This window comes from Paramisgurnus dabryanus, chromosome 7, assembly GCF_030506205.2.
Source record: "Paramisgurnus dabryanus chromosome 7, PD_genome_1.1, whole genome shotgun sequence".
NCBI lineage: Eukaryota > Metazoa > Chordata > Actinopteri > Cypriniformes > Cobitidae > Paramisgurnus > Paramisgurnus dabryanus.
In genome coordinates this window covers 18529619-18546645 of record NC_133343.1, presented here as the reverse complement: position 1 = coordinate 18546645, position 17027 = coordinate 18529619, and the positions used below count along the sequence as shown (strand labels likewise).

Sequence of the window (17027 nt, the reverse complement as noted above, 5' to 3'; positions counted from 1 at the left end):
TTTTTTAAATGTTTAATTTATGAAGGAGTATAAAAACATAATAGAAATAAACGTTGCAGAAGCTATACTGTATTAAATGTGCACTGTTTGTGTTTCAATAATCACACAAACAAAATCAGGACATTCTAACTGCTTTGTACATTAGGTTAGATTTCCTCACTTCCATTAAAGCGCACAAGATGCTTTTCGGATCATTTTTAAATCATGCTGGGATTACATGGATCATCAGGTTTTGCACAAATGTGTTTAGGCCAATCCAGCCTAAATGCATGCCATCACTAAAGCAAGGGGGGCATAACAAATATGAAGAAACTCAAATTATATACAGCAACAAATTTATACAGTCATGTTTTGAAGCAAAACTAAAATTCAGAAAAGGAAAAGCATACGTCAGGTTCTGTCACTTTTCAATATCTTGATTTGATCTTCATCTTACAACCCTCCAAGATATTTATCATTTGAGTCACACCATAGGGTCACAAGAGTTCAACAGCATTTGTGACGTTTTTTGAATGTTCCACCATTTTATGTATGCCAACAGTTGAAACACTCTCAAAAAAGAAATGATTCACAGTATTCCTGAAAAGAAAAATGCACTACATTTATATTCTATATGGAAGACCAAGTATTAAATGCATTAGAATTATTGGTAAAATTATGGGTCATAAATGATGATAATGTACTGTGTCAGTGCAAAGTTGTATGCACAAGCAAATATGCAGACTCTTAAATGTGCACTTTCTGTACTTCAATTTATACAGCATACTTGTGGTTTAAATACGGTAAAGCTAAAATGAAAAAGCTTCAGGTGACATTTAATGATGCACTAAGAATCTTGTCTAAGCTCCCAAGGTGGATACGTGCAAGCCAAATATTTGGATTTAATAATGTTCCTACTTCCCATACTGAGCTAAAAAAGAACATATGGAAACTTTACTGTTTGTGTTAATTCATTAATAAAAAACAATGCCGTAATAATGGCCTTAACATCCTAAGACCTGGATGTCACATTGTTTGTTGTTTGCACCATACTACTTAATCCTGTGTAACTCGAACCTGTTGTACACAAACTTGGAAAAATACACAGCTTCATGTTCCAAGAAAAATATTTGGTTATTATATTTATTGGTCTTCCTAACCCCAAAATAGCTGGTAGAAATTTGAAAAAAAAAAAGACAAACCAAAGCTCGGGTCTTAGGAGGTTAAATAATCTTATATGAAGTGATACAAGATATCCCTTGTTTTTAAAAACTCTGGATTAAAAGTTTGTATATTTTTGTAATAATATATTTTTTGTTTGTTAAATATACTGTATGTTTTTAAGATTTCTTTTTTAATATGGACCTTCGTCTTTGAAATAAAATGTACAAAATTTTTTACAAAATGTCTTCTGTTAATTAACATTAGTCAAGCATAGTGGCTTAGACAAATGCCCCTCCATCCCTGTTATGTCACCCTTCTTAACAAGCTGTCAGAAAGCCAAATTGCCAAATCAATAAAGCCAGAAGCACTAGGGAACTCAATGGTTTTTGCGAACATTGTTTTGGCAAAAATAGTCCAGAAAAAGTATTAATTCTAAGGAAAAATGCCATTTGGTATGCAGGTAAGTCTGTAAACTAGTTGGGACTTATGTCTGAACATTTTTTTGGGGCCGCTGTAATTTATGAGATAATGAATGTTTGTCTTCAAAAAAATAAAAATTGTTATCACCAAATCAGCAGGTAAATTTTAATATTCAAGTTAATAAAAGTATTTTACTACATGTGCACTGAATTTCTTACCTTTCCTCTGCAGCCCATCAGATGCTTCTCCTGTGTCAGGGTATTTTAAGCGAGGATGGACCAGCTCCCCCGACCTGGAGTCATAAACGAAGTTACCCAGGTGAGCATGTTAAAAAGTGACAATGATTTTAAACCTGGCCAGAGTAAAAAAAATCATCAAAATACAAATGGTGATTCTGCTGAATGGCGTGTGTTCCAATCTTCCTTCTTACTTAAGTATTTTATTATGGCAGAAACCACTCCACTTACATCTTATACACATCTTGAAAAAGCACATTACTAAAGCAAAGGAGTTTGAAAACAAACAAGGCTACATGAGATTCCCTTGTGACTACAGAGTGGCTGAGATCATTGTTAAAACTGCAAATGATAGTTACATAAAAAGCAATGTATGTGGGTCAAAGCTGTCCAGGTAAAGTAAGCCTTAGAGAGAAAAACTGAGTCCAAATGTGATTATGATACAGATTAATTTTACTTTAGTGCCTTTACTCTCACTATTCAGCTCATTTTCTGATTATGAATTTACAGCATCTCAATAAAAAGACACTTAAATGTATGCACACAATATGCCTTAGCAAATGGAAAAATCAAAGACTTGAAATTGATATTTAGAATTTTTTTATTATCTTTTGCCACACACAATATATTTATAAAAAGGTACAATATCCCTAAAGTAAGTAACAATTTTGCTGTAGGGATGACATAGCTTTACTATATGGTCATAAACACTGTAACAAAAAAATATTGTTGCAGGAAAAAAATGTATAGTTTTCCCCCAGTAAGGATTTAACAAGAGTAATATCACACTAACATATCAGCATACAAGGACATATTCTCAAAATATCTCTGCAATCAGGCCGAGTGTAAAATGTAAGACTAAATACTATAGGCGCCCGAAACATGCGACACTTTGGAAAAGTTAATTACTTTTCAAGTGTCCTTTTTATATACAAATATAACAACACCTAACTACTACATAAATTCGCATTAAGTGCACGTTTTTCATTACAGTTACTCAGATCTCACATCATTCAATAATAAATCACCTGAACACCACAGGCTAAAATATGCGCACAACTCATTAGCCACCAAACTAAGAGATCTGCTAAAAGATATGTCTTCTTATGAAACTTTAAAGTTGTCTTTATCTGCCTCCAAAAACGGACAAAAGGACAAAACAGCTTGCTCGCCAAGGCAGCGTTGGCTGAACTTGAGGTTTGAATAACTAAAGTAAATTAGAATTTGCATGTCGGTGTTTGTCCATCCCATTCGATGAATCAATTCAACTCAATTTTCTCTCAGAGACTAATGAGACGAGATCCTGTTTTAGGGAATACAGAAACTACTTCTGCCTCTAAATGTGAAACTTAAAAACTTCTGGCCTGTTGCGGTGCTTGTGCAGATCGATAACAAGCGGCGACGTATAGAGTTTATTACAGCATTGGTTCTGCACACGTTTAGTAAACTGCGCAGACACGAAAGAAACGATACAAACATGTGTGCGTACAAAAGTATCCTAAAGAAAAGCACCAACCTGACACGCTGCCTCTTCTCTGCACTTTCTGACAGCAGCTTCCACAAGATAAAAAGTTTTGTAAACTTTCTTTTAATACTTTAAACTTCTTAAAGTCTCATTTAAACCCATGTTAGCATTAGAATCAATAATATTTATAGAGATTAATTATAAAGTAATCATGCTGGAGCAATGTCAGAGTATGACGCACTTTTTAGACAAATCCTTGAGCACGTTGAGCATAAAACGGTTAAAAATGCATTAAAATAACCAAGTGTGGCTTATAATAAACAAAGGCCTAAAATTTCTATAGGTTGCTGATAACATTTTGGGTACTGCTTATTATTTTAATGTTTAATGGATCCGCAAATATAAGTTGTATCACTTTTGAATGTGTGCTGGGAAAGAATTACGGATAAACTGTTGCTCACGACATTAAACATAACTTAAAGAATAGAATTTAGTTTAAGGCTGAGGCAAAATAAAGCAACGTCGTATTACTTAAGTATACGTAGGCTACGTATCAAGCATAAATAACACCATATACGTGGGCCTAAAAATAAAAATATTTTATAAACTGGCCTTTTTGTGTACCGTCTTTGGAGAAACAAAAAAGAAGATAAACCAGCTCTCACTTTGCAAAGAGTCTGACGTATAGTAGCTACGTACAAAACGTGCAGCTGCTCAAATGTTTTAGTGTTGCAAGGTTACGCGTAAGAATGAGATTACTTCGTCAGTGAGATTAAATGTTGCGTGTCAATGGCATCTTCACAAAACTTTGCGCCCTTGCACCAGTGCAAAAACGGCTATTCCCTGCTTCCTTCTTGACAATTAAAACACTGTATTACACAATACGAAGTCGAAGTAACGGTTTTTAACAGCGCTTTCACAAATACATTTCTTACAAGCACTATTACATTTCGGTCTAAACTGTTTCCTAAGGCAGCGATATAAATCACAACGAGAACAAATTAATCGAAATTGAAGTTAAACACAAGATTACAGCGGTGGAATAAAGCCAATAATCAAGAACAATGTCTCAATGTTCAAATATATATATAATCCCGTCCAAACAAACCCTTATGCCCATTGGCAGCAGGTCCGCAGCACTGAAGAAATAACATAGGAAATAAAAAAAGGTGTCACGTAAAAATAACAATAATAAGAAAAATGTGTCCGTTTGAATAAGCTCTCCAGATATGTTCTGTATAGACTATGGCTGTGGGTTGCATATACAGGGAAAGGCAACGAATGGACACTTTGCTTATGTCATGGAATAGCAAATTAGTTCTGAGTATTTTGAGGCTGGGCTAAAGAGAGAACGTACGTAAGCCACTTTCTCTGCTCACGTGACTGTCTCTGTCTGGACGCGTCCAAAAGTAAGGAGGAATTAAACATCTGAGGCAAGTATTACTCTCTCTCAAAACGAAAATATGACCATTTACTTTGCATTTCAAACATAAAGTATAAAAGTAAAGTCGTTTATTATTGCGGTCTAATCGTATGGAATAAACATTTTGAGAATAACTGAAGAAATACAACCTTACATCAAAATACGACACTCCCCTGTCCTTTAAAAATGGTATGGTCGCCAGCTCAAATTCCGAGAATTGAGCTCCACTGATTCTTAGAACTGGGGTTCTTAGAAGTGGTGATGCAAGAAGTTTCTAGGAAAGCACTACCAGGTGATTTGTTTTACATTCTTTTCCTCTGGCGCGGTGTTGCTCGTATTCACGCATGTTCATTTGGCTGTTTTATTGGGTTTTATTGTTAATTGTTCAGCTCGGCCGATCTTAAACGTGCTTCATAGACAGAGCTGAGAGCTGTTAAACAGAGAGCCTGGTTTGCCTGGTGAAATAGTTTTGACAGTTCAGGTCGTTGTGCTTGAACCACAGCTCTGTCAGTTCTCTCAGCGTGGGGTCGTAAATAGTGCGTGCAGCTGAGGGGTAAAAATTCAGACGTGGTGCGGGTTTTTTTTTTTTTTTTTGCCAAAACCAAACAAGACAGCTTACGAAGTTGACAAAATCGCACACGTGGAATGAGAATAAAAACTTGCGTTTGTGCACTGACGCTTGACATGGTTTAATACAAATATGTACGCATGCGATCATTTCACCCCGCCATTCAGCTTATTATTTAAAACTAGCCTTAAAGCTGAAACTGCGCTCTCATTCGCTCTCGTTGTTTTGGTATTTGATCTTGTTGTCCTGTGAAAGCTCTGTACATTGTGTTCTAGTATGGCTCACGTCATAAGTTTAGAGATTTTTATGATTCGGTTTGTACAGTTATTCAGTTTGCAGATTTGCGATTTAGTTTTTTTGTAGCAAAGATAATATCCTTTCATTGATACTTTCATAATTATTATTGTTATTGGTTTGGCAAACAACGAACATATTTAAAAACTAGTTTAGAGCTTTGAATTGTTACATTTCATTGATCTCTAAAAATGTGTTTCAGTTTTTATTGAATTACTTGGGGGTTTGGCAGCCCAATGCAAGAAAGAAAGTTTACAGCCTTCTGCAGTTGCTGTCACTTTGTAACAGCATGGGCGTATCAGTCCATGTTTCTCTGTAGTCATGCTTGCATATATCGCTTATTTAGGGGTACTTTTATTTGTCACCCAGTTTAAGTGTTATTATAATACAATGTTTTTCTAAAATCAACTTCTGCATAGCACGTACATAGAAAATAAAGACTTATAAAATGGATTTGAAAATAATAGTAATACATAATAAATCGACTATATTTAAAGTGGTGTTTGGCATTAAGCGAGTGTCTGCTCATAAATCTGTGCCTGCTGTTTGAATGTTATGGATCGGTCTCTATTCCTGGAGTAAGCACATTTATAGGCGTTCAGTTACATGGGGTAAACGCATTAAATAAGATTTAACACTTATTACGAAGGGTTAAATAAGGAGAGTACGGAGAGTAAGTACACTCAGGCGAGTGCCTTTTGTCATAGTAACACTTTTCAGAGTTCGTGATAAGTTGACGTTCTGTTTATGAGGTCAAAGTGATTTAAGATCACGTAATGTTGGTGAAAATGTCAAATATGATTTAATGTGTGTAAGTTGCAGGTGGTTGTGTTGTCGTATTGTACAGCTGAACTTAGTCTCTGGGTGACATCTCGTGGACGCAAAACTAAAGAATGTTTCAATAGGAAATAAATATGAAATCAGAACTCCGTGAGGTTTTCGGTGGAGTGACAATTTTCAGACAGGTTAATATAAACGAGCGTTGTACTAGTTTATATTGCTGTTCTGGTAGTTGAGATTATGGAAATTAAGTATTCTATGTATTTTTTGTTGGCCCAATGGGTAAAAACGTTCAGTTATTTGTGTGTTTTGTCACCTCACGCGAGAGCATCAAAAGATTCATTGGCTAGCTTTGGCAGGGCGCGGGTATGTTGTAAGTTCAAATGGTAACAGAATCTCTAATACTGAATGTTCAACATGTGAGAAATGTTCGCCTAACTATTTAAAGTCATCCGTGTGAAACTATATGTGACAGCAGAGTCAAGAACTATCTGAGGTGACATAGCCTACTGATATCTTGCTTAGGAAAATGAGAAAATTCTGTCGAAAATATTTATAGGCTAAATGAAACTTAATTTAATTACTGTTTTTTGTGTTTGTTAAATCCAAATTGTCTATTATTCCAGTCATTCCTTAAAAGTAAAATGTCTCTGTCCACAATACGGCAATAAAATATTTTTTCTCTTGAATCATAAACAAAAGGACGTTAAATACAGAGTAATAATTATTTTCAAGGTTAAAAGTTCTGTGTAAATGCCCACCTCTCTAAGACAACGTACTGACCTGACAGTCAATTTTAACAGAAAATTTAAAGAAGTTCCGATAATATGCAAAATTGGAATGAGATAAAAAAGTAGCTGTTTTTCCTGACAAATCAACTGCACGTGGATTCATTTTTTTTTCAAACGATATACTTTTATCGTTTGTCGCCATCTACTGGAGAGAAAAAGAGGTGGCGTACCTTTGATAACACTGTTTATGATTTTGAGTTCATGTGTATTTAGTGTTTATGTGAATAAAATCTGTTTATTGGTTTAGATTTTTTTCTTTCTACCAGTGAATCAGAATTGTCAGAAAAACGTTGAAAAGTTAAAGGATTATTAGACATGATTCATTTTCAAAAAAAAAAAAAAAAAGTTAATTTCACATAACTTTCTAAAAAGTATTAAGTAAACAAATTGGTTAACAAATTGCAAAAATCCTGTATACTATATTTCTTGTTCAAACATGTCCAGTTAGCACTAAAAGTTTAATTCTCTTTCTTGGTTTACACAGATTTTGAAAAAATGGCTTGTGCAGCCGACAGCTGCATCCAATTCACGCGTCATGCAAGTGATGTTCTGCTCAACTTAAACCGACTGCGAAGCAGAGATATCCTCACAGATGTCACAATCCTGGTCAACAGACAGCAGTTTCGAGCACACAAAACTGTCCTTATGGCATGCAGGTGCATTTTAAAGCTATTTGAATGCCATTTCATTGTTAATAGTGGACATATGTTGTACAGCCTATAAAGAAGTGTGATGAAAACTCAGCTATGTGTATTCCAAGAAGCTCACTCAATCTTATCATCTTCACAGCGGCCTCTTCTACTCAATCTTTACCGACTCGCACAAATGTAATCTGAACGCCATCAGTTTGGACCCAAAAGTTGATCCAGAAGGTTTTGCAATTCTTCTGGAGTTTATGTACACTTCACGTCTTGCACTGAAGGAGAGCCTGATTATGACCATCATGAACACAGCCATCTATTTGCAGATGGATCATGTTGTCGACACCTGCCACAGATTCATAAAGTCAAGGTATAATTGTATTTCTTTATAAATGACAACCCGTATGTTTAAAGATGTCTGAATGCGAGTCCAAATGCTATGTTTGAAATGTTAATTTTCTTTATATTTCCGTGCAGTGACTCCTCCATCAAACTGCCCAGAGAGGATTTTCTGGTCAGCCCTCTGATTTTACCTCATGATGTTCACAGTTACAGACCCCATGAGGTGGTGGATAACATGTCAGGACGGGGAGCAACGTTCAGAGATGGGAGACCCTATGGTGTTTGCATGTTTAATGGCGTCAACGCTCCTAACGGCTCATACCTTTATGGCCAGTTTCCCATGCAAGGCTTCCCCTTTCCACTTTGCAAGCTGTCGGATTCCAAAAACACTTTCTCAGACTTTTCAAAAGGAGGCACGATCCATCACAAACACTGCTCACCAGCTGACACCAACAACACTGTGCTGCCTGACTTCACCCGCGGCACCACCATTGGAAGTTCAAATGCTTGCCACGCTGGCTCGTTCTCCTCGAGGGAACTGGGAAGAGATGAGGAAATGAAGAGGGAGACGTTGGAGGGAGTGGTCCAGTCGATCGGGATAAGCACCAGAAAGCATGGCTTTACCAGCCTGGCCCGAGAGCAGCAAAGGGAGACTGGAAAAGAACAGAGTTCCCTTGCAGAGGAACATATGAGCCACCAGCACTACACTATTGGCATATCTACCAATGGGCGCAAAGCCCTGATGAGCAGTCCCCAAAGCCCCCTAAAATCAGACTGCCAACCGAATTCTCCGACAGAGTCGAGCAGCAGCAAAAACGCTGCCCTAGCACAGGCCTCACAACCTTTGACCTGCCAAGGTACGCAAGACCCTAAAGCTCGCAATTGGAAGAAATACAAGTTCATTGTGCTCAATCAGAGCTCCAAGGAGGATGACACTAGTCCTCGTGATGCTGGAATGCACTCCCCACAGAGGCCAGGCTTGTCTGCTTTCCTTCACCACACCGATTCTGAGCATCCAGACTCAAAGACAACAACGAAGATCAGTGAGCAAGGCGAGGAATTTACCGTTCCTCAGGCCAGTCGCCTAAACAACATCATAAACAGGTGAGAATTTTACTTGTGGTATTCGTAGACAAGTTTAAAAAGTGGGTGTCATCCTTTGGTATGTGTACAATATGAAGGTTATAAGATCGAGTTTTCTAATGCAATTTACTTTTAAACTGCTGGCTTAGGAGTGTTTTGTAGAAAACAAGTTCCCCTCCCACCACACCTTACCAAGCCAGATTTAATTTTTTCATCCTTTCCAATCCTCTTAAAGCACACAGAGGATTTACCTCTTAGCCGTAATGTGTGAAATTCATTAAAATATCCTATGAAAATGAGAGCGAATTCCAGAGGTGGCACTGAAACCAAAATACTTTTTCCTCAGCAGAACTCTGGAGGCATCACAAAGGAACGGCGACAACCACTCCTCTCTGTATATGAGCCACTTAAAATGTTCATCCTGCGGTTCTCAGTCTCCACAGCACTCTGATGTCTGTCCCAACACATCTGCCTCGCGTCTGGCTGAGGAGATGTCAGAGATACACTCCGAGTACTCCGACTCCAGCTGTGGTGAGATACTTGTCCAAGTAGTTTCCTAAGAACCTGTTTGTGTCTTCCAAAATTAACCTTAAACCTATTGCTTTGCCTTGCAGAAAATGGAACATACTTCTGTAATGAATGCGACTCAAAGTTTGCAGAGGAAGAAGCCTTGAAACGACACACGCTACAGGTTCACAGCGACAAGCCATACAAATGTGACCGCTGCCAGGCGGCATTCCGCTACAAGGGCAACCTCGCCAGTCACAAAACCGTGCACACCGGTAAAAAACAAAACAAATTTTTCACTGCTACGAATGTCTTTTTGGCTGTAACTGTCATTGAACTAATTTTTATTTCTATTCATGTGCACCGCAGGAGAGAAACCGTATAGATGCAATATCTGTGGGGCTCAGTTCAACAGACCAGCTAACCTCAAAACCCACACACGAATTCACTCAGGAGAAAAGCCATACAAGTGCGAGACATGCGGAGCTAGATTTGTGCAGGTGGGTGATTCTCACTACTTGGAGGCATGTACTAATATATAGTCATATACGAAAACATATTGTAAAAAATAAATATGGTTTCACAGGTCGCTCACCTTCGTGCTCATGTTCTGATTCATACCGGAGAGAAGCCATATCCGTGTGAAATCTGCGGCACTCGTTTTCGCCACCTGCAGACGTTGAAGAGTCACCTGCGAATACACACAGGAGAAAAGCCCTATCATGTAAGAATATGTAAAAAGTGATAAACAAATTTATGTGAATACGACTAATATTATGTATGCTGGTTTAACACAGTCTCTTGGCAATTCTTACACATTTTAACCACATTTTTGTGCGATTTTGCTCCTGTGATGCTGGGGTTAGGGGCGGAGTTTAATTATAGTTTTTTTATGATAAACGTATGTTTTTGTACAATTTCCTTCGAACAAATTAGTAAAATGTGTACAAATTCCTGTGAGATTGGTGAATGCTAAAAAGAGCTTAACTTGATTGTAAACTTTGTTTTGTGCCGTTTTGTTTTTTAGTGCGAGAAATGCAACTTACATTTTCGTCACAAGAGTCAGCTACGGCTACACCTCCGTCAGAAGCACGGAGCGATCACAAACACCAAGATCCAATATCGCATGTCCTCTACAGACCTACCTACCGACCTGACGAAGGCATGCTAAGCTAGCACTTATGGGGCAGACCTGACCATGGCATTATATGACCCTGACTTGTACAATCATTCAAATTTTTAGTGCCACACTGTGTTAATCGGACAAGACAAAAAAAAAAACATGGCAGAAAATGCCGTTCTAAACGGGTTTCCTCTACATTTGAACATAGAACCACGGATGGTTTCTTGTAGTCACTTTATTGTTTATATTAACATAAAAATATATATATTAATGTTGAGAGTGTTTTTACATTTTGAGTTATAAAAAGCTTTATTTTGTTGGAAGAAGGAACGGAATGTAAAACATTTCAATCTGGTTTTTAGAAAATACAGTATTTTATAACGACAACAAAAAACTTTTCTGAAGGTATTTGGGGATTTTGATTCAATGTTGGAATATTTTAAATCAAACACATTTCTGGCAAAGCAAAGAATTATGTCTATAGATTTTTATATAGATTAATGTACAGGTTACACTATGTTGGAATGACCTCTGTCTTGTACGAGGAACTCCGAACTGTGACTATAGCATTGAATATTTTACTTGGTTTCATTGTGTACTTATGAGAATGATGGCTGCTCTCTCAAATGGAAAACGTGCATGAGATGGGTTGCCGCTAATAAAACTAAATTATGTAGGCAACTGCATAAATAATGTGACAAAGCGTAATTACTTTACATCAAGATTGCTCTCTGCTGGCAGAGCCGATCTGGAATTACATGTTAACGTATGCATTCAAAAAGTAGTAATAATTATAACAAAAAAGAAGGTACTGCTATGTTATGACCAAGGAGATATTTTGCTTCAGATGTATTTGTATAGAAACGTGACCTTTTAATTTTTTTGGCAAGTGAAGGTTTACAGTTTTGTCGTTGTTCTAGAAGCTACAGTAAAGGTTATATTGTTGTCCTTTATTTCCTTTTTGTCTGTGTATACACTGTGTACTCAAGGTGCCTTTCTCAACGGTGTCTGAATTTCTTTTCATTCAGCCCAGATCTACTAAGGTACAACTGAAGGGCAAAGCTTGTCCTCCTTTCCCCCCATTTTTGAGTGTGTAGTGTGAGAATGTGTTTGTACGACAGAAGGACGGTGTGACTGAGTGTTGTGCATGTGTGCTTTATAAATGCTTCTGACACACTTTAAGAAAAAAATCCGACGCATTGCGTGAGCTATACATCTTCAGGACTTGTTTTGGGGTTGGGCTTTTTTAAAAAATGCATTAAGCTTATTGTAAAATATAGATGTATGAATGTAAAATAAAAGTATTGGATTTCTATGTCTCAGACTTGTGTACAGTCTTTTTATTTTAAATAGAAGACAATGATACTGTGCTTAATGCCACCTTAAGGTTTCTTTTCCAATTGCACGCAAAAAGCTCTTTGCATAAAACGAATGGTTTATATAATTTAAATGTTCAGTTAAATGTTCAACTAGTTCTTTTAAAGCCACTTGAGCATTTCCCACACATTTTAAGAGAAACCTAATGTTGTTGAGATCACATACTACGCTTAATAAATATCTAATACTGAAAACAGTGCATGTATACAATGCATCAAAACTGAGAATTGTGGGAAGGCTTGCAAACCACAATAACAGCATAGTAGAATTGTGAGAGAGTAAAAGGTAAAAGCAGGGAACCAAATCACCACAAATTTGGGGTAGTAAAAAACAATACGGGAAGCTCCACACCTCTGCTGTTTCGATTTTTTGAAGGACTAAGGTATGAAACAATGAACCACATTATAGTCAACACTTAGAGCATTTATCTTGGCTAAATGGAAACTTGGTTAAACAAACTTTGTTTCTCATGATCATCAGAAACATTCTGTATGACAACATAAGAACCAGGACTATGCCACTTTAACATGCTTAAGAATGAAATATTAGCCAAAATGATTAATGCCCTCCCAGCTAATTATCAAACACTAAATTATGATTGTGTGGTGACACTATTTAAAGTCTGAACATCTTTCTTTTGAGGCAATTGGTATGATAGCCTGACTACATTACATTCACATGCGATATGATGTTAGCCGGTTATTTTGTGCCAGGCTTAAAAAAGGGAAATTTTGGTTTTCGAGAAAAGCTCATTTCGTTTGGCCAATGAATCTTGTGGTTATTTAAAATGCGTCTGATCAGTAATCTGGAAACAAATGTAATTGAACACCACAGCAGCTTAAACAGCAAACTTTGCGATACACAAAGCCAATGCCAAGACTGTACATGTTACACTAAAAGACCAAAGTAAATATTTATATTTTATTTATAACATGAAAAGTTAAAATAAAACACCACAAGTCCACCAGCGCCATGCATGTGGAAGCACAACTCATGCAGCTTCTTCCATCTTAAAATCATGGGGTAGAGTATCATTTAGGTCTTCAGGACCAAGTATCCAGTGAGTTTTCTTGTGGGTTGAAATCTTAATAGTACATATTACAATTAATCATAAAATTGAATTTAAATCAAAATATTGCTGGGGTTGGTGAAGGCATCATACCTTTTCATCTAACAGCTCACGGAGTAGAGAGTTCAGCGCTAGCTGTTGACCTTCCATCTGCACGATAATGTCAATAAATCGAATTAATTACAATTCTTGTTCACAAGTTAACTTCAACAAAAAAAGTGTTATATAAAAAAAACAAAGTAAACCCATCCCAAAACGCACTTTGTTCTGATGCTGCGGTGAGTATTCCTCAATGCTCTCATCCATGTATTCAGCCTAAAAGAAAAAAAATTCACATAGTACATTGGTGAAACACCATGCCCAATTAATGAGTTCATTTAAGTGGCCCAAAATGCTTGCATAGACAACCCCAACACTTCAGGTGACAAAAGACAAATTAAAATGTAGCAAGACAAAAACAATCACCATGTCTGTATTGTGTTCCTGGTTCATCATATTTTGTTGGTCCTCCAACACCGACAAATCTAAACACTAAAATCACACGGAAATAATCAGTTAAAAATAGCAGGCCGGCCCTAATCACCCTTATTACTAATGCTAATAGGCTTGTTCGACCAATCATACCGTAGAATTAGCTCCAAGGGCACTAGGCTTTTCGACTTTATACGACGCTGCAAGAACCGACAGGTGGATGACGTCAAAGTACCGCGAGAGCAAGACGAAATTACACTTCGTATGATTTCTCGAATCGTTCTCGCGGTACTTTGACGTCATCCGGCTGTCGGTTCTTGCAGCGCCCCATGAAGTCGAACAAGCCAAGTGCCCTTGGAGCTAATTCTACAGTCTGATTGGTTAATAGAAAAATTGCTCTTGGAATATGTAAAATCACATTCAGCACTGAATTCAACAATGTGTAAGGGCCACGTAGTACTGTAAACGTTTTTTAAACATACCCACAAATAACAGTTCTACCATTTCAATTGCACTTTGTCAATCAACTAAAACGATCATGCAAATCTGCCAGTAAAAGCAGCAATGAAACTAAAGATACAAACAAATGATAGCAATTATCTTAATTGTACTTTGCCCTCGAGTTAGCAAAATCAACATAAATGAACAAGGTAATTGGTGGGCTAATTGGAAAATTGTCAGGCATGCAGTAAAGTGCTTAATACCTTAGCAGCGATGAGCTGTTGAAATAGACAGAATTTAAGGGCCAAAATGTAGATTTTTACATGAACCGTTTAATCAATTTGATAAATTGAAACACTTTTATGTAGCTAAACTCACTCTCTACTAGTGCTTCATGCAATGTAAACTTGTTGATATATTCTGGACAAAGTTTGGTAACGATCATGATATAGAAAACAAATAAAAAAAAAAACTACATGCATCACATTCACAATCTCCTTACTAGATGCATTATTTTAAAATATACAACAAATAGTTTGGGTACATTTTATTAGAAAATTACCTTAAGTATACACTGAACTTTTAACATCAAAAATGGGACAACAGAAAACACTTTATTCTAGTGTCACAGTACAACTGAAGAATTTAAACCACAGTAAAACACAACAGATGGAGCCCAAGATTCTTTCAAACAATTAAGAAATTATGAGCACACAACCTCTAACTGGGGACAGACACACCCTCTTTATTAGAACTAGGACAAAAAATACAAAACAAATATTTCAACTTAAAAACTTTACATTATTTTTATGTAAGAAAATGAAAATCACTTCACAGACAACGTTTGTGAACAGTCCATCAAAACAGAAACTATTCCTAATCAAAGCATATCATTGCTTCTGTTGCATGGCTTCTTTGCGTGCAGCATCCTGAAGAAGTTGTGTATCCACCTCATCCGCAGGAAGCTGAACGTACCGCACCACTGAGCCACGGATGAAGCAGTTCTTCACAGACAACTGAGAGAAAACAAACGTCACATTAATACTAAACAGTGAAATGCACTTGACAGTAAAGTGTTATTCTGATTATCTATTCTTTGTAGACAATCCAAACTAGTGCTGACCATGTGAGGATATTTCTCTGGATCAGTGACGCTGATATCTGTCAGTTTGATGTTCAGATACTGTGAACAGAGAACATATTTCATTTCAAAACCAAAACCCATTTACTGAACTGATTATATTCCTGAAATAAAAAAGCATGAATAGAGCCTGTTGCCATACCTGATCGACTGAATGCAATGTTCCACATATGCTGAAAAGTTCACATATTGAATGAGTTACAATGAACAGTATGACTTGCCATATGCAGTGCCATTGTTAAACTATATGATGATATGTAATGGATGGAAAGTGAACGTTCTCACCTCAAGTCATTCTTGAGCTCCACCACCACATCTTTGCCGACCAAGGACTTGAAGAAGGAATAGAAGAGCTGTGAATGGTAAAATATGTTATTGCAGCCTGAAAATTGTATGCCAACGAAAATAGGAAAAAAAACGTGAAAGATATCCTGCATAAATTAAATCATACAGTGTACTGGGAGCCATACTGTGAATATTAGGCTATCAAAAGCATACAAGCAAACTACTACTTGTACAACTACTGTAAACAATGGAGTACCGTTTTGTAACATTACAACACAAGAAGCAGCTTCTATTTAGAAGCAGCTCGCGATGAATCCGTCAAACAAAAGTGTCTGGCGTTATATAAATGGTTATAAAGAGATTAATAATGATATTGCAAATGTCTTTGGGACTAACGTACACCAGCTAAACCGGAAAGCTAACTGAAAGCTAGAACCCGGATTCTAGCGTTATTCAATATTTGCTAACTCTAGTAATCAGCAACCCAGTAAAATATTAATTTCTGTAAAATACGTTTTGTAACTGTTGCATATCTTTAAAGACACCACAATAACATGCTAAATAACGCTTACCATTTTCACGCGGTTTTGTGCTTCAGATCACATACGTCATCAAACAGCTGCCAGGGATTCGTGTTTCTATTGGCTATACGAATCAAGATATGGTGCTCCCATTGGTAAAGGGGCCTTCCGTCATCAGAACGCATCTCGGAAAGTATATAGAGCATACATTTCTTTAATGTACAAAATAATCCGATAGAGCTTTTCTTTTATGTTAATGTATTTATAATTACATTTTATTTTAGAAACAGTATGTCTGCTCTGTTCTTCCCAGATTTTGCTTGCTAGCGGAAAAGTAATTACACCTTCTCACCAGCAGATGGAAACATAAAATAAGTAATAGAGGCTACAATCTGTTTCACTTGTATGCGTTGTTTTATTTATAACGTTCACATTTTTTGTGTTATTCTGTAACAATATAAAATTATAATTTATAAGTATAAATTAGTTTTGCTGTTATAAATGGCTTTTTTAAGTATGAGATTCATATACGTCGTACGAGGGAAAAAATCTATCAATTAGATATAATAATAATAATGTGGTTTACTAAAAATACTTGCTTAATGATGCTTAATGTTAAACAGTGATTATTAAAGTTGCCATTTTCTCAAGCTTCTATCATTTTAACAGATTTAAATATTTTAAAGGTATTTTAAAAAATATACATAAAACCTTTAAAAAACATCACCCTCATAAATATAATGCCACATGAAACAATGCACTTTCAAGAAACGGTTATTCACGTTTGCCCATTCTTCTAGTACTTGTTTTTATTTTAAGATTACAGCAAAATCGTAAAATAATACATAAACATAAAGAAAAATTAACTTAGAAGCCTTTGGATACAAACTCTGAATTTAGGACAAT

General features: G+C 36.5%; 2 protein-coding genes and 1 long non-coding RNA gene across 7 annotated transcripts; 1 reads left to right on the top strand and 2 right to left on the bottom strand.

The window, feature by feature from the left end:
• Positions 1 to 440: 440 nt before the first annotated feature.
• Positions 441 to 4706, bottom strand: LOC141282377 (uncharacterized). Its single transcript, XR_012336967.1, has 3 exons — positions 4373 to 4706; positions 1782 to 1855; positions 441 to 579 (listed from the first exon to the last, which is right to left on the bottom strand). It is a non-coding gene; the product is annotated as an uncharacterized lncRNA (long non-coding RNA).
• On the top strand, positions 1800 to 12138 carry bcl6aa (BCL6A transcription repressor a). Of its 5 annotated transcripts, none has more exons than XM_065240766.2 (9): positions 1800 to 1881; positions 7605 to 7776; positions 7910 to 8131; positions 8239 to 9207; positions 9536 to 9717; positions 9801 to 9968; positions 10063 to 10193; positions 10280 to 10417; positions 10721 to 12138. In XM_065240766.2, exons 1-9 carry the CDS (start codon positions 1803 to 1805, stop codon positions 10862 to 10864), a joined length of 2205 nt encoding a protein of 734 aa, XP_065096838.1. In that variant the 5' UTR covers positions 1800 to 1802; the 3' UTR covers positions 10865 to 12138. The 5 variants fall into 5 exon arrangements, with proteins under 5 accessions (XP_065096838.1, XP_065096837.1, XP_065096840.1 ...); XM_065240765.2 differs by having other exon boundaries at positions 9533 to 9717; XM_065240768.2 differs by lacking the exon at positions 1800 to 1881 and adding an exon at positions 4839 to 4979.
• Positions 12139 to 14706: 2568 nt separating this feature from the next.
• On the bottom strand, positions 14707 to 16252 carry smx5. Its single transcript, XM_065298323.1, has 5 exons — positions 16173 to 16252; positions 15601 to 15668; positions 15458 to 15488; positions 15298 to 15357; positions 14707 to 15190 (listed from the first exon to the last, which is right to left on the bottom strand). The coding sequence occupies exons 1-5, from the start codon at positions 16173 to 16175 to the stop codon at positions 15065 to 15067; spliced, it is 288 nt and encodes a 95-aa protein (XP_065154395.1). The 5' UTR covers positions 16176 to 16252; the 3' UTR covers positions 14707 to 15064.
• Positions 16253 to 17027: the final 775 nt, after the last annotated feature.

Coding starts and splice junctions, on each gene's coding strand:
- bcl6aa (XM_065240765.2), top strand. CDS start 1,803: ATGCTTCTCCTGTGTCAGGGTATTTTAAGCGAGGATGGACCAGCTCCC. Junction 9,208..9,532: donor CTAAACAACATCATAAACAG/GTGAGAATTTTA, acceptor CTTTTTCCTCAG/CAGAACTCTGGAGGCATCAC. Junction 9,718..9,800: donor GTACTCCGACTCCAGCTGTG/GTGAGATACTTG, acceptor TTTGCCTTGCAG/AAAATGGAACATACTTCTGT.
- smx5 (XM_065298323.1), bottom strand. Junction 15,358..15,457: donor CATTGCATTCAGTCGATCAG/GTATGGCAACAG, acceptor CTCTGTTCACAG/TATCTGAACATCAAACTGAC. Junction 15,191..15,297: donor CAGAGAAATATCCTCACATG/GTCAGCACTAGT, acceptor GTTTTCTCTCAG/TTGTCTGTGAAGAACTGCTT.